This window comes from Triticum urartu, chromosome 2 (genome assembly GCF_003073215.2).
Source record: "Triticum urartu cultivar G1812 chromosome 2, Tu2.1, whole genome shotgun sequence".
Lineage (NCBI taxonomy): Eukaryota > Viridiplantae > Streptophyta > Magnoliopsida > Poales > Poaceae > Triticum > Triticum urartu.
In genome coordinates, this window is record NC_053023.1 from 508,424,412 (window position 1) to 508,451,228 (window position 26,817).

General features: G+C 46.1%; 1 protein-coding gene across 1 annotated transcript; it reads left to right on the forward strand.

The window, feature by feature from the left end:
- The first annotated feature begins 20,149 nt into the window (after positions 1–20,149).
- On the forward strand, positions 20,150–21,973 carry LOC125537158. Its single transcript, XM_048700464.1, has 3 exons — positions 20,150–20,621; positions 21,167–21,309; positions 21,652–21,973. The coding sequence occupies exons 1-3, from the start codon at positions 20,150–20,152 to the stop codon at positions 21,673–21,675; spliced, it is 639 nt and encodes a 212-aa protein (XP_048556421.1). The 3' UTR covers positions 21,676–21,973.
- Positions 21,974–26,817: the final 4,844 nt, after the last annotated feature.

Sequence of the window (26,817 nt, forward strand, 5' to 3'; positions counted from 1 at the left end):
AGATGTTCTTTTGTTTTTAATGATGATTGTGTAGAAGCATTTGAAATACTTCAGAACACCTTGATTTCTGCACCTATTGTTCAGCCACCAAATTGGAATTTACCCTTTGAAATTATGTGTGATGCTAGTGATTATGATGTTGGTGCTGTTCTAGGACAAAGAGTTGATAAGAAATTAAATGGTATTCAGTATGCTAGTAAAACTCTAGACAGTGCCCAGAGAAATTATGCTACCACTGAAAAAGAATTTTTAGCAGTTGTATTTGCATGTGATAAGTACAAACCTTATATTGTTGATTCCAAAGTAACTGTTCACACTGATCATGCTGCTATTAAATATCTTATGGAAAATAAATATGCTAAACCTAGACTTATTAGATGGGTTCTCTTGCTACAAGAATTTGATTTGCATATTATTGATAGAAAAGGAGCTGAGAACCCCATTGCGGACAACTTATCTAGGTTAGAGAATGTTCTTGATGACCCACTACCTATTGATGATAGCTTTCTTGATGAGCAATTAAATGTCATAAATGCTTCTCGTAATACTCCTTGGTATGCTGATTATGCTAATTATATGGTTGCTAAATTTATACCACCTAGTTTCACATACTAGCAAAATAAAAAGGTTTTCTATGATTTAATACATTACTTTTGGGATGACTTGCACCTTTATAAAGAAGGAGTAGATGGTGTTATTAGACGTTGTGTACCTGAGCATGAACAGGAACAGATCCTACGCAAGTGCCACTCCGAGTCTTACGGAGGACACCACGCTGGAGATAGAACTGCACATAAGGTATTGCAATCTGGTTTATATTGGCCTACTCTCTTCAAGGATGCTCGTAAGTTTGTCTTGTCTTATGATCAATGTCAAATAATTGGTAACATTAGTAGACGTCAGGAAATGCCTAATGTTTGGGGCTTTGATTATATGGGGCCTTTTCCTTCCCCTAATGGGTATACACATATTTTAGTTGTTGTTGATTATGTTACTAAGTGGGTAGAAGCTATTCCAACTAGTAGTGCTGATCATAATACTTCTATTAAGATTCTTAAACAAGTTATTTTTCTGAGGTTTGGAGTCCCTAGATATTTAATGACTAATGGTGGTTCACATTTTATTCATGGTGCTTTTCGTAAAATGCTTGCTAAGTATGATGTTAATCATAGAATTGCATCTCCATATCATCCTCAGTCTAATGGTCAAGTAGAATTGAGCAATAGAGAGATTAAATTAATTTTGCAAAAAACTGTTAATAGATCTAGAAAGATTTGGTCTAAGAAACTTGATGATGCTTTCTGCGCTTATAGAACTGCTTATAAGAACCCTATGGGTATGTCTCTGTATAAAATGGTTTATGGAAAAGCATGTCATTTACCTCTCGAACTAGAACATAAGGCGTATTGGGCTATTAAAGAGCTCAATTATGATTTTAAACTTACCAGCGACAAGAGGTTATTTGACATTAGCTCACTTGATGAATGGAGAACCCAAGCCTTTGAGGATGCCAAGTTGTTTAAAGAAAAAGTTAAAAGATGGCACGACAGAAGGATACAAAAGCGTGAGTTTAATGTAGGAGATCATGTTTTGCTATACAACTCTCGTTTAGGATTTTTTGCAGGAAAGCTTATCTCTAAATGGGAAGGCCCTTACATCATCGAGGAGGTCTATCGTTTCGGTGCCATAAAAATCAACAATGCCGAAGGCAAAAATCCAAAGGTGGTAAATGGTCAAAGACTCAAACATTATATCTCGGGTACTCCCATAAATGTTGAGACCAATATAATTGATACCGTAACACCGGAGGAGTACATAAGGGACACTTTTCAGAACGTTTCAGACCCCGAAAAGGAATAGGTATGTGGTACGGTAAGTAAACGGACACCAAAACCTTTCCAATGATAATTTTTCTCCGTTTTGGAATATTTAAAAAATTAGGAAAATTAAAAGTAGTCCGAAAGAGACACGAGGCCACCACAAGGGTGGAGTGCTCGCCCTCCCCCCCCCCCCCCCCCCTCCCCCCCCCCCCCCCCCCCCCCCCCCCGGTCCTTGCGGCCACCTCATGTGCCCACCGGACTCCGTTTTCTTGCATGATACTTCTTATGGTCGGTAACAATTCATTATATAATCTCCCAAAGGTTTAGACCACCGTACCACGCAAATATCTCCTGTTTTTGTTTTGAGCTGTTTTCTGCGAGAGTTTTCAAGGCCAGGCATCATGTCGTCCCGCTCCTCCAACAATGCGGGCGATGATGCGTGGCTGATGAAGATAGAGATGAAGCGAGAAGAACTCGGGAAAAATCAACGAGGATGATAAGATCAAGAAGGCCACGGAAGATCAAGTTCTGACACCAGAAGAAGAAGACATCCTTCAACCTCACTACGATCATCTTACTCCTACTGAAATTGAAGCTTTCAAGCTCATTGAAATAGTTCGTGTGCAAAACAAGTATCTCACTCGTGAAAATATTCTGTTGCAAGAATACATCACCGCACTCAAGGGCATTATTCGTAAATTGGGGAATCTCCTACGCTCGATGTGTGACACGACTTCATCAACAACTCCATCATCACCACCTCCGAGGAAAGAAACATAAGTACATGGGTATAGGCACTCCCCTTGGCAACTGCCAAGCTTGGGGGAGTGCCCCGGTATCGTATCACCATCACATCTTTATCTTTATCGTTTTTCTTAGTTCGTTCCTTTTGGTTATATCTTGATCTACTAGAATAAAGGTTATTAGTATGATCTAGCTTTGAGTTTTTCTTTGTTCCCTCTATGTAATCGAGTTATGTTTTCTTATATCCGAATAGAAGTTATATTGTTTTGGATCATCCAACATGTTGAGCTTGCCTTTCCCTCTCATGCTAGCCAAACTCTTTGCACTAAGTAGAGATACTACTTGTGCCTCCAAACATCCCTAAACCCAGTTTTGCCATGAGAGTCCACCATACCTACCTATAGATTGAGTAAGATCCTTCAAGTAAGTTGTCATCGGTGCAAGCAATAAAAATTGCTCTCTAAATATGTACAATCTCCAAGAGACCATTGTATTGAGAATTCAGCGAGAGAGAGGAAGCCAACTGGCTACTAACTATGGCCCCGAAGGTCTACAAAGAACTACTCACGCATCATCAGAGAGGCACCAATGGGGTGGTGAACCCCATCTGTGATGGTGTCTAGATTGGATCTGGTGGTTCTGGACTCTGCGGCGGCTGGAATTGATTTTCGTCGACTCCTCTAGGGTTTCAGGAATATTGGGGTATTTATAGAGCAAAGAGGTGGTCCAGGGGGCACCCAAGGTGGGCACAACCCACCAGGGCGCGCTTGGGCCTCCTGGCGCGCTCTGGTGGGTTGTGCTCTGCGCGGAGCGTCCCCCAGGCGCAACCTTGAAAAAATCTCTGTAAAGTTTCGTTGCATTTGGACCCCATTTGGTATTGATTTCCTGTGATGTAAAAACGTGCAGAAAACAACAAGTGGCACTTGGCACTGTGTCAATAGGTTAGTACCAAAAATGATATAAAATGACTATAAAATGATTATAAAACATCCAAGATTGATAATATAATAGCATGGAACAATAAAAAATTATAGATACATTGGAGACGCATCAGCAGTCATGATGTACCAAAGGATCTTTTGATCCCAGAATCTAGATGGTCCTCGCACAATAGCAAATTGACATTGCAAAATCCCGAAAGCCCTCTCAACATCTTTTCTAGCAGTCGCTTGTGCATTGTGAAAGATGAGTTCTTTCTTAACAAATGTACTCCACCTTGGGTAGATCCCACCTACAAGATAGTACTGAAGGAAATATGCCCTAGAGGCAATAATAAAGTTGTTATTTATATTTCCTTATATCATGATAAATGTTTATTATTCATGCTAGAATTGTATTGACCGGAAACTTAGTACATATGTGAATACATAGACAAACAGAGTGTCCCTAGTATGCCTCTACTTGACTAGCTCGTTAATCAAAGATGGTTAAGTTTCCTAGCCATGGACATGTGTTGTCATTTGATGAATGGGATCACATCATTAGAGAATGATGTGATGGACAAGACCCATCCGTTAGCTTAGCATAATGATCGTTCAGTTTTATTGGTACTGCTTTCTTCACGACTTATACATGTTCCTATGACTATGAGATTATGCAACTCCCGAATACCAGAGGAACACTTTGTGTGTTACCAAATGTCACAAGGTAACTGGGTGATTATAAAGGTGCTCTACAGGTGTCTCCGATGGTGTTTGTTGGGTTGGCATAGATTGAGATTAGGATTTGTCACTCCATGTATCGGAGAGGTATCTCTGGGCCATCTCGGAAATGCACATCACTATAAGCCTTGCAAGCAATGTGACTAATGAGTTAGTTACAGGATGTTGCATTACGGAATGAGTAAAGAGACTTGCTGGTAACGAGGTTGAACTAGGTATTGAGATACCGACGATCGAATCTCAGGCAAGTAACATACTGATGACGTATGTTGTTATGCGGTTTGACCGATAAAGATCTTCATAGAATATGTAGGAGCCAATATGAGCATCCAGGTTCCGCTATTGGTTATTGACCGAATGTGTCTCGGTCATGTCTACATAGTTCTCGAACCCGTAGGGTCTGCACGCTTAACGTTTGATGACGATTTGTATTATGAGTTATGTGATTTGATGACCGAAGTTTGTTCAGAGTCCCGGATGAGATCAGGGACATGACGAGGAGTCTCGAAATGGTTGAGACGTAAAGATCGATATATTGGAAGGCTATATTCGGACATCGAAAATGTTCCGAGTGATTCGGGTAATTTTCGGAGTACCGGAGAGTTACGAGAATTCGTATTGGGCCTTAATGGGCCATACGGGAAAGGAGAGAAAGGCATCAAGGGTGGTCGCGCCCCTTCCCCATGGACTGATCCGAATTGGACTTGGGAAAGGGGGCGCCCCCTTCCTTCCTTCTCCTTCTCCCTTCCCTTTTTCCTATTCCATGTGGGAGGTGGAATCCTACTAGGACTAGGGAGTCCTAGTAGGACTCCACACTTGGGCACGCCCTATGAGGGCCGGCCTCCTCCTCCCTCCATCATTTATATACGTGGCCAGGGGCACCCCATAGACACACAAGTTGATCATTGATCCCTTAGCCGTGTGCGGTGCCCCCCTCTACCATAATCCACCTCGGTCATATCGTCACGGTGCTTAGGCAAAGCCCTGTTCCGGTAGCATCATCATCACCGTCATCACGCCGTCGTGGTGACGAAGCTCTCCCTCGACACTCTGCTGGATTGTGAGTTCGTGGGACATCACCGAGCCGAACGTGTGCAGATCGCGAAGGTTCCGTACTTTCGGTACTAGGATCGGTCGATCGTGAAGACGTACGACTACATCAACCACGTTGTCATAACGCTTCCGCTTACGATCTACGAGGGTACATAGACAACACTCTCCCCTCTCGTTGCTATGCATCACCATGATCTTGCATGTGCGTAGGAATTTTTTTGAAATTACTGCGTTCCCCAACAAGTACCCATAGTTGTATGTGCGACCATCTGCTTCGAAGGTCACTGGTGGTGCTTCTCCATTTGCTAACTTGGCAAACAGAGGTGACCGGTTGAGCACGTTGATGTCGTTGCAAGATCCAGGCATCCCAAAATATGCATGCCAAATCCATGTTTCATAATCGGCAAGTGCCTCGAGAATGATAGTGGCATCCTTCCCACGACCCTTGAATTGTCTATGCCATGCTTTTGGGAAGTTCTTCCATTTCCAATGCATGCAATCCACAGACCCGAGCATACCTGAAAACCCTCGAGCTTTGTTCATCTCCAAAAGCCTCTGAGTGTCCTGAGCATTGGGTGCTCTCAAGTACTATGGACCAAATACTTCTACCATAGTCATTGCAAATTGCTTGACAAAGAAGATAGAAGTGCTCTCTGCCATCACCAAGTTGTCATCAATGTAATCTGCCGGAACACCATATGCCATCATGCGCAAAGCGGTAGTGACCTTCTGTTCAATGCTATGGTCAAGCAACCCAGCATAGTTCCTTCTCTGCTCGAAGGATGGATTGTGCTGCTTCACGGAATTGCAAATGTGGATGAACAAGTCTTTCGACATTCTGAAACGGTGTTGAAAGTAATTATCCGGTAAAACAGGTAGTGATCCAAAGTAGTTGAGCATCAACCATTTGTGTGCATCAATCCGTTCTCTCTGAATGAACGCACGACCATAGATGGAACCACCGTGCTTCGGCTTCTTCCCCTTGTGCATGGCCACAAGCATAGCAATGTCCTCTTCTTCAGGCAAATCAAATTCCCCGTCTGACGATGAATCATCCACGAATGAGGAGTCAACCGAGCTCATCTACAATGCAAACAACCACCGTCAAACATATTATCCTATCCCAATTAAAATCATCAAGTTTCGTCGTCTTTTTACCTTGTGGAATTTCGTAGAACACCTTATGCGCAGGGTGGAAGAAGATGGCCGGCTATTCGATTGCTTCCTGCTGCAGACGATGGCGTAGAGGAGAACTGCTGCAGACGGCAGCGCAGAGGGGAAGGGAGCACAGCGACGTAGAGCAGAAGGGAGCACGACGGACCGCCAGAGTCGGCGAATCCAGCCACGACTGCTTCTTGAAATGGCGGCACCGGGGCGGCTACTTGACGCCCTCCGGCGAGGGAGGCGGCAAGGGCTAGGGCCGCGGAGGGCGCCAGCGGCACAGAGGAGAAGGGAACAAGGTGGACCGCCGGAGTCGACGAGTCCAGCCACAGCTGCTTCCCGAAGCGGCGGTGCCGGGGCGGCTGCAAGACGCCCTCCGGTAGGGGAGGCGACGAGGGCTAGGGAGGCGGCAGCGATGTGGGACGGTGGCAGCGACGGCGACATCGACTTGGCCGGTGGCGGCAGCGACTTTCGGCGGCTGGTGCTCGGTCGCGGGCGGGCGGTCGCCAGGTGGAAGCGGAATGAAGTGGCGGTTGGGCATTTGGCAGGCGGTCGCGGTTTTACATCAGTTGCATCTCGTGATGTAAATTTATATCACAAAGTTTTCAATTTTACATCACCGGGAGGCCGCGGTCCAATTTTGTTTACATATGGACCATCTGTTGAAGCAGCATTTTTTGCCCCAGACGGTCCAAAAGTTAGGTATTTTTATATTTGGACCGTCTATTGGAGATGCTCTTTTGTTAGAAAAACTGACTGTTGTATCATACATCGTAGGCATATTTTATTTTCTCTTGAAATAGGATTTCGCCCTGCTTTATATATAAAGCAACAACACCAAACAATACATGACCGGACAATACATGATGGAGAGAAGACTCTCTTACACAATGGATCGAAATATACAACAAGAAACCTATAGCTAGCCTACCACCTCGCCTAGGACTGGCCGACGACGACACAACTCCACGACAACGCCCCCAGGAGGGTGACGGAGCCACAAGTCGCCATTGCCGAGTCTGAGAACGGACAAGGGTTTTCACTCGGAGCCGTGGAGCATGAACGAAACCCACGACTACGCCTCCAAGAAGGGAACGGCACCCATGTGCATCGCCGTTGCCGACGCCAAGCGCAAAGCTTTCGCTCAGGAACTCACCAATACCACCAGGAGGCGTCCTCGGTCAACACCACAGCGAGATGCAGGCCAACCCTACTAGATCCGGGCAGCACCAGAGTATGCCAGATCCTCCTGTCCCTACACCCTTGCCATCCACACGGCCAAGAGGTGCAGGCACTACCACCACCACGAAGCCTGCCGGAAAGCCTACCGTAGAGCCCACCATCTAGGGCTGCCGCCCCGGTGTCCTCTGACAACTCAACACCGACGCCAAAACACGTGGCCGCCTCTCCAAGCAATCCACAGGCCTCCGCCTCGACCTGGACAAAGAGAGCTCAAAGCCATCATGGAAGAACAACCAGCCCCTGGTAGGGGGACCAAGTCCAACCCCTGCCTCGGCAGCTAGCCTACATCACCGACCAACTGTCAGCACGTGCTACCCGGAGAGGAGGGGGTCGCGCCATCAGATTCAGCAACTCCAGATCCAGACAGGGGGGCCCCCATGACAGCCAACACCTCCGGCCACCCGGTGGTAGCCGGTACCTCCGGCTGTCAAGCACCCAGCTCCAACTCCGTCGGCTCCCCGCAACTCGCTCCGCCCCCTCTGCACCATCATTGAGGGCCGCAGCACCAACCACCACATGCCCGCGGTTGAAGATTGTCACCACCACCCGACAACGCTAGGCCGGCGCCTCCACCACCTGACCATGCCAGGCCGGTGCCTCCACCACCACGCCGCAGCCACTCCTGCCCAAGAGCACAAAGACGGCCTCGACCGTGGCCCAAGCCGATCCTCGTCTCGCGCAACCGATGGTCGCCCCGGAAGCCGCCACCGCAGGCCTCCCGAAGCAGCCCCTGGTCCGCACTGCCACAACCTCCACCACGCTGTTACTCCCTCCGAGGGGAGAGCCAGCCGACCGCAGCCCAGTCCAACCACAGCCCTCGGCCCCAAGGAGCAGCACCGCCGCCGCCATCGGTTCGCACCACCACCTGCGACTCCAGCACAAGTTGAACCACCGTGGCCGCCGCTATATGGCGCCGGTCGAACCGGAGTATGATACGTCTCCATCGTATCTATAATTTTTGATTGTTCCATGCCAATATTCTACAACTTTCATATACTTTTGGCAACTTTTTATACTATTTTTGGGACTAACATATTGATCCAGTGCCCAGTGCCAGTTCCTGTTTGTTACATGTTTTTTGTTTCATAGAAAACACATATCAAACGGAGTCCAAACGGGATAAAAACTGACGGGGATTTTTTTGGAATATATGTGAATTTTTGGGAAGTGGAATCAACGCGAGACGATGCCCGAGGGGGCCATGAGGTAGGGGGTGCGCCCCTGACCCTCGTGGACACCCCGTAAGGCGGTTGGTGCCCTTCTTTCTCCGCAACAAAGCTAATATCCGGATAAAAATCGTGTTCAAATTTCAATCCAATCGGAGTTACGGATCTCCAGGAATATAAGAAACGGTGAAAGGCCAGATCTGGGAGCGCAGAAACAGAGAGAGACAGATCCAATCTCGGAGGGGCTCTCGCCCCTCCCATGCCATGGAGACCAAGGACCAGAGGGAAACCCTTCTCCCATCTAGGGAGAAGGTCAAGGAAGAAGAAGAAGAAGGGGGGCTCTCTCCCCCTCTCTCCCGGTGGCACCGGAACGCCGCCGGGGCCATCATCGCGACAACAATCTACACCAACAACTTCACCGCCGTCATCACCAACTCTTCCCCCCTCTATGCAGTGGTGTAACCCCTCTTTTACCCGCTGTAATCTCTACTTAAACATGGTGCTCAACGCTATATATTATTTCCCAATGATGTATGGCTATCCTATGATGTTTGAGTAGATCCGTTTTGTCCTACGGGTTAATTGATGATCGTGATTGGTTTGAGTTGCATGTTTTATTATTGGTGTTGTCATATGGTGCTCTCCGTGTAGCGCAAGCGTGAGGGATCCCCGCTGTAGGGTTTGCAATATGTTCATGATTTTCTTATGGTGGGTGGCGTGAGTGACAGAAGCACATACCCGAGTAAGTAGGTTGTTTGCGTATGGGAATAAAGAGGACTTGATACTTTAATGATATGGTTGGGTTTTACCTTAATGATCTTTAGTAGTTGCAGATACTTGCTAGAGTTCCAATCATAAGTGCATATGATTCAAGAAGAGAAAGTGTTAGCTTATGCCTCTTCCTCAAATAAAATTGCAATAATGATTACCGGTCTAGTTATCGATTGCCTAGGAACAAATAACTTTCTTGTGTGACAACAACAAGCTCTCTACTAAAACTAACTTAGTTGTGTCTTCATCTAAACAGCCCCTACTTTTTATTTATGCGCTCTTTATTATCTTGCAAACCTATCCAACAACACCTACAAAGTACTTCTAGTTTCATACTTGTTCTAGGTAAAGCGAACGTTAAGCGTGCGTAGAGTTGTATCGGTGGTCGATAGAACTTGAGAGAATATTTGTTCTACCTTTAGCTCCTCGTTGGGTTCGACATTCTTACTTATCGAAAAAGGCTACAATTGATCCCCTATACTTGTGGGTTATCAGAGTACCTCACCGGTGCTCCCCTCACTCTTGGTTGCCATATAGGATACTATGGTTAAAGATTGCCCCCCTTTATGTCTGAATATTCCCTTATGCAGTTGTTGCATATCCATATCACATACTGTTATCCAGAGTGCCTCAGATTTGATATTCGATACCTTCCAGTTTATATTACTCCCTCCGTTTCTAAATATTTGTCTTTTTAAATATTTCAAATGAACTACCACATACGGATGTATCTAGACATATTTTAGAGTGTAGATTCACTCATTTTGCTCCGTATGTGGTCACTTGTTGAAATCTCTAGAAAGCCAAATATTTAGAAACGAAGGGAGTAGATGATAAAAGTGTGCGCTCCTTAACCCGTGGTGGAAACAATGAAATGACACTTCAGAAAAGGTAAACACCAACTTGAGTAGGCAAATGCAACAACAATTTAAGCAACTCCGCAAAAAAAAACAGTTTAAGCTAGTACTCCCTCTGTAGAATGTAAGAGCGTTTGTTAGGGAGTACACGTTAACCAGCAACTGGCCAATTGGTTGTACTCTGTCTCGCTCCACAAGTAATGCTCGAATGCCCAAGCGTGTGATGTTGCTTGGAGGAGCCCCCAAGCCCAAGCTCAGGCGGTCGTGCACACCCTGTTGCCTGTTTTGAATGAATGCTCAGGCCTCCTTTGGTAGGACACTAAAAACGCAAGAAAGGAAAAAATGCAGGAATCGAAGAGAAATGCATGTGTAAAACAGAGGATTAGAAAACATAGGAATTTTGCAAACTTGGATGTTTGCTTCACATGAAAAGAAAAAACACCGGAATCCTAATAAACTGATTCAAATCAAAGTCAAACCACATGGAAAGGAATAATTAGCATGTTATTATAACATTCGTGCATAGGAATTTGAAAAGCCGGTCCAAGTGGATTGTAAAATTTCTACACTTTTCCTCAGAAACTAAGAGCAAAGGAAAATGTCCTCCATTTTACCTTTCTACATTCCTTTCAACCAAAGGCCTGGATGGTGCTACCAAAGGAAAATTTCGTTTTCGTTTGTGTTTCCTTACTTTTCCTTTGAACCGAAGGAGCCTCGGCATCTGGTAGCCCCGAGTATTTTACCAAAATATTAAGGGATCTTAATGACTGGTGGAGTACCCTGCAATTTTCAGTGACATGACATGAATGAGAAACTTAGGACACGTGAAGAACAGCCAAATGATTTTACAAATTTCTTCATTAGAATCACAATAAAAGGTATTTCACGTAGCCAAATAGTCATGCTAATAGATGAGCTTGGTAACCATTTAATACGTCTGCCTTATATAACAGCAATCAAACAATTGGTGCATAGCCTTAAAAGAATGCTTGAGATAAGGACATAGGTTACAGGTAAGCAAACAGGAGAACAAATAACCTGACAGAAGCCGACACTCAAGAGCATGTCGTAAGTATGTATCAATCAATTAAAGCAAAGCTGGAGCAAGGTGTTTGTAAAGTAAAGTGACCATGTAGTCTTTATGAACCAATGGAGAACAACTGAAAACTGATGCTTTCTAGGGCAAGAATAAACCGGAGTAGGGTGTTGTTCAGGCTGGTTGTTAGCAGAAAATGTAGCACCTGAGAGAATCAAGTTGCAGATTTCCTTTGCTCTCTTTTGCAACACATACTTAAAATGGTAAAAAAAAGCGTTAGGTACTTATATAACCTGACAAAAGCTCAGTCTCAAAAGGCATTTTCCCAAGTACGTCTGTAAAAATATAGAGGCGCTATCGATCAATTATACCAAAGTCGTTCTGCAGCAGGTTCTTTATAATCGGATTGACCATGCTGTTTTACCAATAAATGTAGAACAACTGAAAGATCGGTTTTTGTACGGCAAGAAATAACCTGACAAGGCTGCTGTTGAGGCTGGTTATTAGTAGAAGATGCTGCGAATTTGATCTAGGTTGAAAGATAAGTAAAAGAACATGGCATCTGGCATGAAAGAAGAGTGAAGGCACAAAAAAGAATCCTAGATAGGGGAAGATGATTCATAACCTGGAGATGGGGAATAAAAAGTAGGAGCTCATCTAGAGCCCAGGCAAGCAAGGGCGATTGGTGGATCACCACGAGGAAACACATCCCGAAAAGGCAGAGGAAGGGTTTTGATTCGGTGGTAACCTCGATCTGCTGGAACATATGGAAGCAACGCAATGGGAGGGTCTTTGGGAGAGCTGACCTAAGGAACGTTGGTGGAACTGTAGAACTTATTTGGCAAGAGTTACAACTCTGGGCTAGGGCAGGAGCCACTGGAGTATCTACGTGGTGTGAGTAGTAGTGTAGAGTTTGGATGTGTGGAGGGTGTGGTGGAGGCATTGCTGGTTATCCGCCTACCATGTAACCTCTCTTGTACATAACTTTCTTCTCTTCTATAAAGCTAAGGTACGCCTTTGACGTACCCTCGAAAAAAAAAAGTGGCAAGACGCCCCCACCAAAGCATTCTTTGTTTTTGAGATAACTCACCATTCATGCCAAGTTGTAAAATTGCAGAGCATTAGAATATACATTCTTGCTTCTGATCACGGCTCAAAAAAAAAACTCTGTATAAGTTCATTCCATCAGAAAACATCGACTTGAAGTGAAAATCCGTGTTGGAAACAATGAAATGACACTTGAGAAATATAACTAAAGACTGAATCTTGGCAGCTGCAGGCAAACACACATTTCTGCAATGTAAGAAGAGAACCGTATCCTCATGGGAAACTGATGGATATAACATAGTGAATGGTTACACAAAGCGTTCATCGGTGCTTAGCTTATCACAGCTTGACATGGATCACAACGCTGACATATGTCTAAACTTAAAACTTGTGATTGCGGATACATGGATTCACTGCCTCCTCCTAAACTGATTCTTGAGCTCTTCGGCTTCATGAGAAAAGCCGATTGCTCTGAATGCAGCATCCCGTGCTCTGTCGCTACATGCTTGGATCTCGGACCTGTGAGCGAGGTAGTCCTCATCGATCTCGACGTAGCCATTCTTGGCGTACTCACTTCTTACCCAGGCCTGAAATTTGATGAATTCCTCTACAGCCTCGTAGTACCCGCGCGCATTAGCATACCGCTTCACCTTCAGCTTGTCCATCTCCTCTTCCGGAGAAGGAATCAGGTCGGGGTTTTGGAGCTTCAGTGCCTTGAAGAAAGAAGGGGCACGATCGGGATGGATCCGACTGGAAAGGATCGAAGCCACCTCCTCCCGCGGCAGCCGCGTCATTTTTTTTGCTTGGACCTGATTTGGCGTAAAAAGCTCTCCTTTTGGCGGCGCGCAGCTTCTCCTCCTCTGTCTCTGCCTTCCTTTTCCTTTCGGTGTTGCACGGCTTCAGCTGGCGCTTCTCCTCGCCGGCGGCCGACGCATCCTTGCCGCCATGCTTCCGGTGATGCTCCAACCCTCCTCACCGGCCATTGGTCGCTTGATCTGATCCCGCGGCTCGCCCCCACTCACCACGCCGCGAGATTGGGAGACAGACAGTAGACGAACCCTAGCTCTGGAATTGGGATTGGGGGAGGAGCAACCGGCGTCTTCTAGTCTAGATCTAGATATTTAAAGACATTACAACCGAGCACTATTCCAGCCTTCTCATGCCATCAACATTTTTGACCGTTGGATATGGAATTGTGTGCATTTCTGGCCTTTGATTTTTTGGCAGTCCCGCCTGGGCTTTCGATTGCATACCAGAAAGTGCTACACGGACTGGGCTGCTGCTCCCATAACAAATTCGTAGATCTTCTGTTAATTTGGGCCGACTGGGCTTTTTAAGTGTTGTATGTCATCCCTTCTTAGCGTTGCTTTGCACATGGAAAAAAGGGCACGCATCAACACAGGCTCAGCCCACGGCCGCAGCCGCAGGCTTCGCAGGGCGAGCGACCAGCGACCTGGCCCTTGCCGGTCGTGCGATGCTACTGGGTGGGAAGAGCGAGAGGACGACGAGGTCCATGTGAAGTGAGCGACAAGATGGACTCGTTGGGCAATGCCCTGGGCATGCTAAATGAGGCAGCGAATCATCTCCAGTCGATTGGAGTCCACTCGCTCGCGATCGAAAAAATGAATTACCGTTGCTACAGGACTTTAATGGCAATTGATAGAATGCGCTAACTGACCGAGCTGATTATTTCAAGTCAGATACCATGTCGCTCTGTGTTCTTACTCGCTCCACACGCGTCCATATAGTCTCTGTTGTGTGTCATCCGACTGTTCGTACGCCCACTCATCTTCCTTGGTTCCTTAATTCCAAGATAGTCTCTGCCTCTCCGGCAGCAATGGTTGACGCTCCGGCGCCACTCCATCTTGTGCGTTCTACCAGTCTCCCTTCTTTCTCCATGGAATTTAGGAAATCTTCTGCCCCCAATTCTCTGATTCTCGTTATTCCACCGAGTTCGGCATGACTTACTGCTACAAGCTTGAGATTATGTACACAAATTGGATGTTCTAAGACAGACAGGGGTTGCAAACTTATCTCTTTCACCCAATAAACCATGTATTCTGAATTGTTGTTATATTTTTCTTCCCAATTTGACGCAGGTGGTGTCAGTGTATGGATTGGCGACTTGTTCTGCTCGATTGGCAGAAGGAGTCCTATAGTTTTCAATCTCCAATGGCTAATGCCCAGGTTAGAATCTGTATGTGTACTCTTATGCCTCCCCCCTCGTTTCCATCCTGACATTCATGTACTGATGAAAAAAAAACAATTAGCAGTGAGCAATCTGCTATCAACTCCTCCATTCTTACTATATTTGATTGAGCCAAGGGCGAGATAAAAACTATGTGTTGTTGGACATGATTGATCCAAGGAAAACATGAAAACTATGTGTTGTGGAACAATCAGGTTTCATTCTCTCATGTGCATTTTCTATAGCACATTTTCATATATATAACCATATATGTTTTTGTTTTCAACAATTGTTATTCTCTGGTAGGGGCTTTCAGAACATGAAGACTATCATGAAATAGGATTTAGAGTTTCTGTTGGATCCAGTTTGACACATATATTTCTGGTTACCAAAACCCGTCCAGATTAACAATTAGTTTGCCGATAGGTATAACTCTGCACATTCCTAATGCAAGCACAAAACTGAACACGCACACACAACATGTGTTATGATGCAGGGGCGTCTTCTTTTTTCCCTCAACATCAACTATGCAACTGCCAAGTAATCTAAACCAGAACAATTAAACTGGGGTGGATTTTTTCACAGGAAATAGAGTCGCCACCATGACAAGATTCTCCCTGCATTGCAACAAGGTTTGAAAATAGCAGCTGAAGCAATTAGTCCAGTCTGGGTGGAAACTTACGTCTAAATAAATACCCAACAAAAAAGAAAAACCTTGAACCAATTGGGCACAAAAAATGGTTAGAAGCGGTTTAGTTAGGGACATCTTCGTGTACCCTCGTGCATACCCAGTGTCCATGGATATAGAACAATATACTTATTCTCGCATCGAAGCATCAAGTTATGTTTGTTGACGGTAAGATCCTCGCTGGATGTGAAGCTAAGTACTTGCAATACAATAGGTCTTTGTGAGCTGTGAAGATTACTTTGCTACTTACATATGGGCACTACTACTGAAAATCTGTCTTCACCGCTTGGCGAAGACAATCTAAGTCAAGTATGGTTCTCGGCAATGGACAGAGAGTTAATTTTCTTTCACTCAATTTAGGAGATTACATACAGTGGTGGTATATTCTAAACCAATTTTATATAAACTATCTCAGTATATCCTGCTAACATCGTAAAATTTAAAACAAGCACGATTACCTTTGTGCTATTACATCAGTGCCATTTTTTGTGGATTTATGTGAAATATACACATACCATATGGAAACTATGTTTAATTTTTCAAAAAGTGCCAGTGGATGATATTATTATTCGTCAGAAAAAGGCAACTAAATTTAAATGGTTTTAATTAAATAAATTAGTCATATTGACAATAGATGGGCGTAGCAACGTGTGTGACACTACTTTCTTGCATACCACTCAACTTCTTCTCTAATTAGATAGCAACTTTTTTAAATAAAGACAAGCATAAGTTACAAGAAAGCAAAATACTTAAGGAAATTGCATGTAAATTTACATAAGTTATTTTATATGCCTAATTACTAAGAGCCAAAACAGGTGGGCGCAGCAACGCGCGCCAACAATGATCTAGTAGAGATTATAAAGCCAGGGCCTTTTTCTTTCCTCGTGGAAATGAGATTTTGAGTCGGATTTGACATTTGAGGCCGATAGCACAGAGGAGAGATTGCTGTCGCTGCCCCAGGTTCCAACACCAATACTCCTAGGGAATCATTTGGCAACGGTGGGCCGACCGAAGCTTCGGCCGGCTTGCACGCCACGCTAGCCAACACTCAGTACATAGTGGCCCCGTGCGATCCGCCTTCTTCTCTATGCGCTCCATCCCTCACCTACTGCCTTCACGGACGTGGATCTTCTCCCTTCCCCTCCTCCCGGACTGTAACTGGGTCACCACGGTCTCCATCGCCGGCGGCCAGGCTTCCCTCGCCGGCCGTCATGGTCAGATCCATCCCTACCTCCAGCCTTCACGCGGGCGCATCCCCTCCCCTCCCCCCTCCCCCGGGCTGTCATTGGACGACCACGACCTCCATCGCCGGCGGCCAGGCGCTCCCTCGCCGGCCGCCATGGCTGGATGCATCTGCGTATACAAGTGTTGCAACCGTCACTTAGAACAGCTTCAACAGCTGTTGAAAAAAGCTTCAACTATAGACAGAAAAGCTTCAATGGAACCGCACAGCAAGGGAAAGCTGCAACCATAGTTGGATTTTGTTACTACTGGCGAAGTTTTTTGCTACAACCATCAGGCGGAGCTGCGACCTCGCGACGATGACAACGATGATTTTGCTGCAACCGTAGTAGAACTTTGCTACTACCGCTGAAGTTTTTTGCTACATCCATGTAAGGCGGAGTTGCGACCTCACGAAGACAGCGGCGGGATTTGATTTTTTGTTGCACCCGTAGTTTATTTTTGCTACTACCGGTGAATTTTTTTGCTACATCCATTCAAAATGGTGTTGATTGTCCGGCGGCCGCCGTCGACATAATTTCCTGCAGCGAGCATCAATGGCGAGGGGCGGCGGCTGAGCTGCAACCGTTTGCCGTCAGAGCTGCAACGCAGGTGGAGTTGTTGCATTGGGATCGGCAATGAGAACGGCCGGCGAGGGCGGGGTGCGGCGAGCGACGAGAAAGACCGGCGAGGGTGGGGATTAGCGACGGGGACGACCACCGGAGGGGACAGGAGGCGCGGCACCGCGGTCCCCGAGCGGGACATGCGGATCCAGCCCGAACTGCCCGAGAAAGAAGAAGCTAGGGGCGATCAGTTTTTTTTTTTTGCCTGGATTCAACTGCTGCGCGGCCCACATCCAACGGCCTGGGCTAAACCGGCCGAAACTTTCGGCCGGTGCGTCGGCGCCTATAAGCGCCCATACTCGTATGTTGTCGAGATAAGGCGGCGTGTTTTCTAATTTCTTTTTGTTCTCGTCTTTTCTTTAAGATTTTTATTACAGTCCGAGTTAGAATTATTTGTAGTGTTATTTTTTTCCCAAAAGGTCAACGTTGTTTCTAAGTTTCTTTCAAATGACAAAAAACTGAGGTTAAAATTAGAAGCGCTGGGACTCCATCCACCAAACCAAACACCGTTTCTTGTTTAGTATGGACTAGCACATATGTCGTGCGTTGTAATACAAGAAAAAATACCATATATTTTTATTATAAAAAGCATTGCTCAAGATGCTCTATCATTTACATCCCATATTTCAGCATGGCGTCTCACTTGTGTCACAATTTATACTCTTTCTCACCCACGTTGCTAGTGGTTACTGTGTTCATCTGATTGCAATATGTTCCAATGTAGTTGAGCTCGGACATGACACAAGACACTTGCCATTGAAGATCAACATAACAATGCTCTCCCGGTCTAGCATCATCATCCACATGCGGCCCTCGCCAGCATATTCTCCTCATCCGACTCCCTTCACACACACCTTCATGACCAGCAACACAGGCATACTTTCCTATGTAACGTGTCATTACTTTTCTACTTCTTTTGACGCAAAGATATATAGTCTTGATGTGCCTATATATACATGACGCGGCTCATGTGACGTGTCGTTCGCCCACTGACATGTGAACTTGGACCCATATGTCAGTGACCCAACGTCAAGGCGCCGTACGTCAGAGGACCCGTCTCCATATATACGCGCCCGTGCGTGCGTACTTGTACAACTTCTAACCTATTTTAATCTGATTATGTTCCTAATCTAATTACCCAGCCACATTGATTGTTGGAACTCGTAATTTAGCCAAATCGATCGCTTGTTGCTACTTCCTAGGAGTGAATTGCAAAAAACCACCACATTTTAAGGGCCTCTTTCATTCGTAGGATTTTGAAAACATAGGAATAGGAAAAGTGTAGGGTTGGAGTGGCATTCTCATTTGAATCCTATAGAATTAGCAATGATTGTTTGATGCCACGGGGAAAACAAAGGAATTGTAAAAAGAGGTTGGAGTGGATGTTAAATTTCCTATGAAATGTAGTACAAAAGATTCCATAGGACAAATTCCTATAGGATCCAATCCTATGAAACAAAGCACCAATATAGAAAAAAAATCCCAAGGATTTCAATCCTTCATAAATCCTATAAAATTCCTTTGAATCAAAGAAGACTTAAGTTCACATCCGGGTCTGCCACCACATTCCTTGGGGGGCCCAAAAATCTACCAGTATCCTTGCTAATTTTCTCAATAAACACTAATGATTGATTTGGGATGATTTAATTCAATTTCTGATAGAAAAGGGCCCACCTGTAAGCGCTGACATGGCATAAACGGTCAACACTGTTTGTTGACCGTTAAGTTAGACATAGGGTCCACCAGTCACCAGCTGAAATAACAAAAGGGTCCCTGAAAATTTGCAAAAATTGCCCTAGAAACAAAAATAGATTACAATTGACCCCTTGCAGGGAGGTTGTTGTGCCCGTGAGCACTGTTACCGTCGGAGGGGAGATAGGCGTGGACAGAGGGGCTCGGAAAGCCAACTCCGGCGGCCACGCCAGCGGCATCAGGAAAGGCTTCCCTTGTCGCGGTGGCCCGGGCCAAGAGCTCGGCGGTTGCAGCATGCGTGGTTGCTCCTTGGCGGACACCCAAGCCTCAATCAGGAACCGCAGCGCCGCCACACGCTGAAGAGCTCGGAGTTGGGGATCGGCTCGCAGCACGCCGGAGTGGAGAAGGACAAACCTCGTCACGGGAGGAGGGTGGCTGCGGGATCCGGTACATGGCTGTGCGGGATGGGACGTAGGGCGGTGGATCTCGCCGGCGCTCAGAGGGAGAAGACATGATGGATGGTTGAGGGCGGAGCACGGGAGGACAGGTGGCTGGGATGCGTCGGCTATCTCGACGAGGACACACGTGCGGCTCTAGAGAGGTGGACCACGTGGGATCATGGGGAAGGAGGGGTTTCTGACTAGTGGGCCATTTGTCTAATTTAACAGTCAACACCGTTTTCTTTGACTTTTAGTGCCACCACATCGCTTATAGGTGGACCCTTTTTGTCAGAAATTGGATTAAATCATCCCAAATCGATCATTAGTATTTATTGAAAAAATTAGCAAGGAAAGTGGTAGATTTTTGGGGCGTCCAAGGAATGTGGTGGCAAATCCGAATGTGAACTTAAAATGTGGTGGTTTTTTGCAATTCACTCACTTCCTAGAGAAAGAGAAAATGAGTTGCCCATGTCTGATTACTTTCCTATTCTATTGTCAACTGGTCATCTTGATTTATTAAAAAAGAAGGTCATCTTGATTGTTGGAACTATTAACAGTTACTCAAACTGCTCATTGATGGCTACCGCATAGAGAAAGAGAAAAGAATTGCGCACATAGATAATTGGCCTGAACTAACAGCTAAATATAAAAAATCTATGATTGTTCACATGAGTTAGCTAGTGTACTTGGTTATCCACTTTCATTTGGTGTGTGACACTGAAAGTTAGACACCCATGCAATGCATCAATTTGTAGACACTATTTTGCATACAAGCCCTCGAGTTTTCCACCTTCAACCTGCGATCCACCCTTATCCTGAGACACACCGCACTCCACTAGTCTGCGCTCCCCAAGGACACATCTCTCCTCCATCCCGTTTCTGTCTCGATATATCTTCTTTCTCTCTCCCAACGCATCTCCCCACAGCTTCGGCATCTCCGCCTCACGCCCAGGAACCGCATCGCCCCCACGAACCACGACCCCATGCCGGCACGTGTGTGCATTGGTTGTATGATGCGCGACGCTCCGTCGAGCTCGCCTGCCCGTGTGTTGGCCGGCAGAGGGGAGAGCTGACCAGAGTCCTCCGCCACTGGCCGCCCCAGTTTTCTTCCCCGGTCCAGAACCCAGCTCCCCGCGCGCGACCACCACCACGAGGAGGCCGAGGCCGACAAGGCAGGGTCTCGCCCAGCGTGGTGACCTTCACATCCAAAGGTCCATTTTTCTTTCTTCTTTCCAATCCATTGTTGTGATGCTTATCTTGCTTTCCTGATGATGCATGTCTCCATTTATTTAGTGCTTGCTTCTGCTGATCACAAGAGTACAAATGCTGGAGTTCTTAATTGTAATACAGATGAAGTGTCCTGCTGCCTTGATCATATCTTTTGCCTGAACAAGCTTTTGCACGTTTCCTGGTGCTAAATTGCATGTTTTCATATTTCTTGGAGCATTGATTATCAATATAGATGATACTATGTTGATATTTCTATGTTTATTTGAGTATAAAAATTTAGATGATGCTATTTCCATGTTTTCATGTTTGTTTGCATGTGTCGTGATCTTGCTGTCTAGTGGAAAAATTGGAATAGGATGTATTGTTGTGACTACTAACAGAAGGACTAATGGCATGCTTGTGTTTGCGACTATCTGGAGTATTGGAGTAGAGAACATTAGCCAATTTATTTTTTACCAACATGCTTGCATTTATTCCTATATCTGGTGTATTTATTCATATTTCTTTTCTTGTGTACAATGTTCAGTGTTCTCTTGTGGAGGAGCAGGGGTCGTGCTGGGAAGGATAGCGCCGGAGAGAAACCCCTCCAGTGATTCTGTCGGTTGCGGTTCGACCGACGAGCTGGCCGAGCAGGAGCAGGGGTTCGGGGATGCCCTCCGCGCCGACATGGTTAGCATCCTCTCCCCCATCCCCTCTCTGGATGTGCTTGCTTAGATGTGTTGCTTACTCATTGTAGTCCTCACTGCAGTCAGTTTAGTCGAACTGTAAAGAACTTGTAGCTGGAATATAATTTGAAAGTTTCATGCTGCTCTAGTTTTGCATCAAATGAATCTTGTGGGTAGAGAAAATGTCATGCTGCTCTAGTTGATGATGCAACAATTTGAAAATAAGGAATCTACAGGAACATGAATTACTTTTTCTCTTTACCCCTACTTTTCTACATATATGATTTATGAACTTGCTTATCATTGTTTCACTAATTATTGCTCCCTGCTCTCCTGTTTGTTGTAGGCAGCAAGATGTTCGTGCAACTGAGATTGCAAACCTAAAACAGCGATGGCGGGTTGCTGTGAGCGATGGCGGGTTGCTGCGACAACTAAAAGAACGGCGATGCACTACCGATTTTTAGAGCATCTCTAGCAGACCCCATAAAAGTCGGACCTGAAAAACGCGTTTACAGTTTGCTGCAGATCAGATTTGCGGGGCGAATTCGTGCGCTGCAGATCAGACCTCGCATATGAAACTGTAAAATTTGAAGAAAAAAAGATATCCGCAGGAGAAACTTGCAACGACATTCATCATACTACATCATAGATAGTTGTTCATCATACTACATCATAGTACTACATAGAGGGATCTGCGGGACGTGCAACCTACCCTAGCGTAGGCTACCAAAATCGACGAGTGCGGCGACGGCGACGTGGTTGAGGAGCCGGAGGAGCTTAGTCCTTGTCGGAGTCGAGGTCGATTCAGACCTTGGCCCGCTCGGCCTTCATGACGCATAGGTCCGCCTTCTTGGACGTGTGCGCCTGCGATGCCCTGCTCGAGGAAGATCTCCTCGATCTTGAGCTCGCGGCGGGGGGGGTGGCCTCCTCCTCCTCCCTCGCCGAGCGCTCCATTATGGCGCGCTCAAGGTGGTCCTCCTGCCCCGTGGGGAGGTAGTCTTCAGGGCCGATGACGCCTCAACGTGGTGGGTCCGTGTCGGCCTCGAGCTTGATGGCGAGGGGCCCGAGCTCCTCCGGCTCTCTCTTGACCGGAGTGAGGCGCGAGCTCGAGGCGCCCGCGGACGAGCTCCCTGCGGCGGCGGACCGCGAGCTCGCGCTCGTACTTGTCAAGCTCGCGCCATTCGAACATCGGCGGCGGCCGGCTCCCATAGTTGAGCAACTCCCGCCCCTCCCTCTGCTTGCGTGCGGCGTTGGAGATGCGGTGGCAGCGGCCCTCCGCATCATCCCCACTACTTCTGTAGCCGTTCATGGGTCGGGAAGGGTCGCTAGGGCTCTTTTTAGGCTTGACAATGGCGAGAAATTGGGGCGGGAGGGGGAGGGGGAAGGGGAATCGCGGCGGAACGGCTGCGGATGCGTATAGGGTTTGACCCGTATCCTAGCGATGAAACCGCATAAATAGCGGTGGAGAGGGTATTTTTCCGGGCCAAGATAAACTTTTTACGAGATGGGCCCGGAAACCGGGATACAGAACGGACCGAACCCGTATACTCGACGAAATTATACGGGTTCGGCCCTACGGAGTCTGCTAGAGATGCTCTTAGGCGAGGGGATCAATGAGATGACGCGTCCGCAAGAAAAAATAAGCATCACAGGATCTCTGATCGAGAAGGCGCATCTCATTTTAGTTCCAATCGTACTTGTCACAGGTTCGCCACTACGTCCCCGAAACAAGCATACCTCCCACCCAACGTCCCCTTCCAAATTTCAGCTGTGCAGCCAGCTTCAGCCCGCAGTCGACTTAAATATGCAATACTTATGGCACATCTAGATGTGCTTTACCAAAACTGTATCTTAAATCTATGAGTAAGAATAGAAAAGAAGATGTCCTTTGATTCACACCATATGATTTTCTTCATTGAGTCTAGATTAATGTTTATTTTTTATGAAATATGAAGGATAAGAAGAATTTCTTCATAGTAGGACTTCATTCCTACAAACCAAATAATTCTATAGAAATTTTTTTATAAAAATTATACTTTATAAAATCGTTATAAAATTCCTCTAAACCAAAAGAAGCCTTAGGCCAACTCCACCGCGCGACCTCATCGTGTCCGCGCGTGTCCGTTTGGGATAAAACAGACGAATAGCAGGGCCCAGCGCGCGGCCTCAAACGGACAAATGTCCGGATTCCGTCCGTTTTCGATCCATCCCCGGCCTAAACTTGTGCTCGGTTTGGGGTGAAACGGATGCGCGCGAACGGCCTGGACGCACGCCCTTGTCCCTCCCGTGGCCTGCCTGTCGGGGACACTAGCAGTCCCTCTGCTCCCAACGCTTCCACCCTCTCTCTCCCGTCCCGCCCCGCCGCCGGCGCCGCTGCTATTCTCCGGCCACCTCCTCACCGCGCAGCCTCCGGCCGTCCCTACCAAACCACGTCTTGACATGGCCGCCACCACGCCCGCGCTTTGGCCATAGTTTTGGCCGTCGATCGGAGGTTTGGCCGTCACCGTCTTTGCCGGTCGCAAAGGGGAGACGACCGCCGGCGACGTACCACGGTGGCCTCGGCAGCTTCCGACGAGAGCTCCAGAGCGGCCAGTAACCGGCCGGCAACCATCCCTGCTGCGTCGAGGTGATCATCACGGCCTCTTCGCCACCACGCCCGCAAGGTGTTCGACATTTTTCCCAAAAAGGTATGGACAGTGGAGACGAGTTTTTCTTCCATCACTTCCTTTGTTCGTCGGATGATTCATCGTCGGATGATGAAGATCTCGTGGTGGCTGCACTGGTCGTTCACGACCACATTCAACGGCAGCTTCCTCGGTACACGGGGTTAGTCCCTGGCCGTGCTCCCAACCTGAACCGCAACAGGGAGAGAGGCCACGTCCTGCTCTATGCCGATTACTTTGCCAACACTCCGCTCTTCAAGCCGGATAATGATACGTCCATTTTGCATCATGCTTTTATATCGATATTTATTGCATTATGAGCTGTTATTTCACATTATGTCACAATACTTATGGTTATTCTCTCTTATTTTACAAGGTTTACATAAGGAGGGAGAATGCCGGCAGCTGGAATTCTGGGCTGGAAAAGGAGCAAATATTAGAGACCTATTCTTCACAACTCCAAAAGTCCTAAAACTCCACGGAATACGTTATAATAAATAATGAAAAATCCTCGCCAAAGATGAAGACCAGGGGGCCCACACCCTGCTCACGAGGGTGGGGGGCGCCCCCCTAGGGCGCGCCCCCTACCTCGTGGCCCCCCTGGTGGCTCTCCGATGACCATCTTCCCCTATATGAAGTCTTTCATCGAGAAAAAGATAAGAAGCAACCTTTCAGGACGAAACTCCGCATCCACAAGGCGGAACCTTGGCGGATCCAATCTAGAGCTCCGACAGAGCTGTTATGCCGGGGAAACTTCCCTCCCGGAGGGGGAAATCATCGCCATCATCATCACCAACGCTCCTCTCATCGGGAGAGGGCAATCTCCATCAACATCTTCATCAGCACCATCTCATCTCAAAACCCTAGTTCATCTCTTGTATCCAATTCTTGTCTCCAAGTTCGGGATTGGTGCTAGTAGGTTGCTAGTAGTGTTAATTACTCCTTGTAGTTGATGCTAGTTGGTTTAATTGGTGGAAGATCATATGTTCAGATCCTATATACATATTAATACCCCTCTGATTATGAACATGTTTATGCTTTGTGAGTAGTTACGTTTGTTCCCGAGGACAAGGGAGAAGTCTTGCTATTAGTAGTCATGTGAATTTGGTATTCGTTCAATATTTTGATGAGATGAATGTTGTCTAACCTCTAGTGGTGTTATGTGAACGTCGACTACATAACACTTCACCATTATTTTGGCCTAGAGGAAGGCATTGGGAAGTAATAAGTAGATGATGGGTTGCTAGAGTGACAGAAGCTTAAACCCTAGTTTATGCGTTGCTTCGTAAGGGGCTGATTTGGATCCATATGTTTCATGCTATGGTTAGGTTTACCTTAATACTTTTGTTGTAGTTGCGGATGCTTGCAATAGAGGTTAATCATAAGTGGGATGCTTGTTCAAGTAAGAACAGCACCCAAGCACCGGTCCACCCACATATCAAATTATCAAAGTACCGAACGCGAATCATATGAACGTGATGAAAACTAGCTTGAAGATATTCCCATGTGTCCTCGAGAGCGCTTTTCCTTATATAAGAGTTTGTCCAGGCTTGTCCTTTGCTACAAAAAGTATTGGGCCACCTTGCTGCACTTTATTTACTTTTGTTACTTGTTGCTCGTTACAAATTATCTTATCATGAAACTATCTGTTACCACTTATTTCAGTACTTGTAGAGAATACCTTGCTGAAAACCTCTTATCATTTCCTTCTGCTCCTCGTTGGGTTCGACACTCTTACTTATCAAAAGGACTACAATAGATCCCCTATACTTGTGGGTCATCAAGACTCTTTTCTGGCGACGTCGCCGGGGAGTGAAGCGCCTTTGGTAGGTGGAATTTGGTAAGGAAAAATTTATATAGTGTGTTGAAATTTACTGTCACTTGTTACTATGGAAAGTAATCCTCTCAGGGGCTTGTTTGGGGTATCTTCACCCCGACCAGTAGAGCAAAGAGTTGCTCCTCAACCTACTGAACCTATTGAAAATGAATATGAAAATGAAATTCCTTATGAGTATCCTTCGGGTATGATAGAAAAACTGCTAGCTAATCCTTTTACAGGAGATGGAACAAAGCATCCTGATGAACACCTAATATATGTGGATGAAGTTTGTGGATTATTTAAGTTTGCAGGTATACCCGATGATGTTGCTAAGAAGAAGGTCTTCCCTTTATCTTTGAAGGGAGACGCATTGATATGGTATAGGCTATGTGATGATATGAGGTCTTGGAATTACAAACGATTGAAATTGGAATTTCATCAAAAGTATTACCCTATGCATCTTGTTCATCGTGATCGCAATTATATATATAATTTTTGGCCTCGCGAAGGAGAAAGCATCGCTCAAGCTTGGGGGAGGCTTAAATCAATGTTATATTCATGCCCCAATCATGAGCTCTCAAGAGAAATAATTCTTCAAAAATTTTATGCTCGGCTTTCTGAAAATAATCGCACCATGCTTGATACTTCTTGTGCTGGCTCTTTTATGATGAAGACTATTGAATTCAAATGGGATTTATTGGATAGAATTAAACGCAACTCTGAAGATTGAGACCTCGACAATGGTAAGGAGTCAGGTATGACACCTAAGTTTGATTGTGTTAAATCTTTTATGGATACTGATATTTTCCATAAGTTTAGCACTAAATATGGACTTGATTCTAAGATAGTAGCTTCTTTCTGTGAATCTTTTGCTACTTATGTTGATCTCCCTAAGGAGAAGTGGTTTAAATATCATCCTCCCATAGAAGTAAAAGTAGCTGCACCTATTAAAGTTGAAGAAGAGACTGTCACTTATAATGATCCTATTGTTCCAACTTCTTATGTTGAGAAACCACCTTTCCCTATTAGA

Excerpts from the sequence above, each read along its gene's own strand:
- LOC125537158 (XM_048700464.1), top strand. The coding sequence starts at position 20,150 with ATGCATCAATTTGTAGACACTATTTTGCATACAAGCCCTCGAGTTTTC. Across the intron at positions 20,622-21,166 it reads GGTGACCTTCACATCCAAAG|TGTTCTCTTGTGGAGGAGCA; the intron begins GTCCATTTTTCT and ends TACAATGTTCAG. Across the intron at positions 21,310-21,651 it reads ATGCCCTCCGCGCCGACATG|GCAGCAAGATGTTCGTGCAA; the intron begins GTTAGCATCCTC and ends TGTTTGTTGTAG.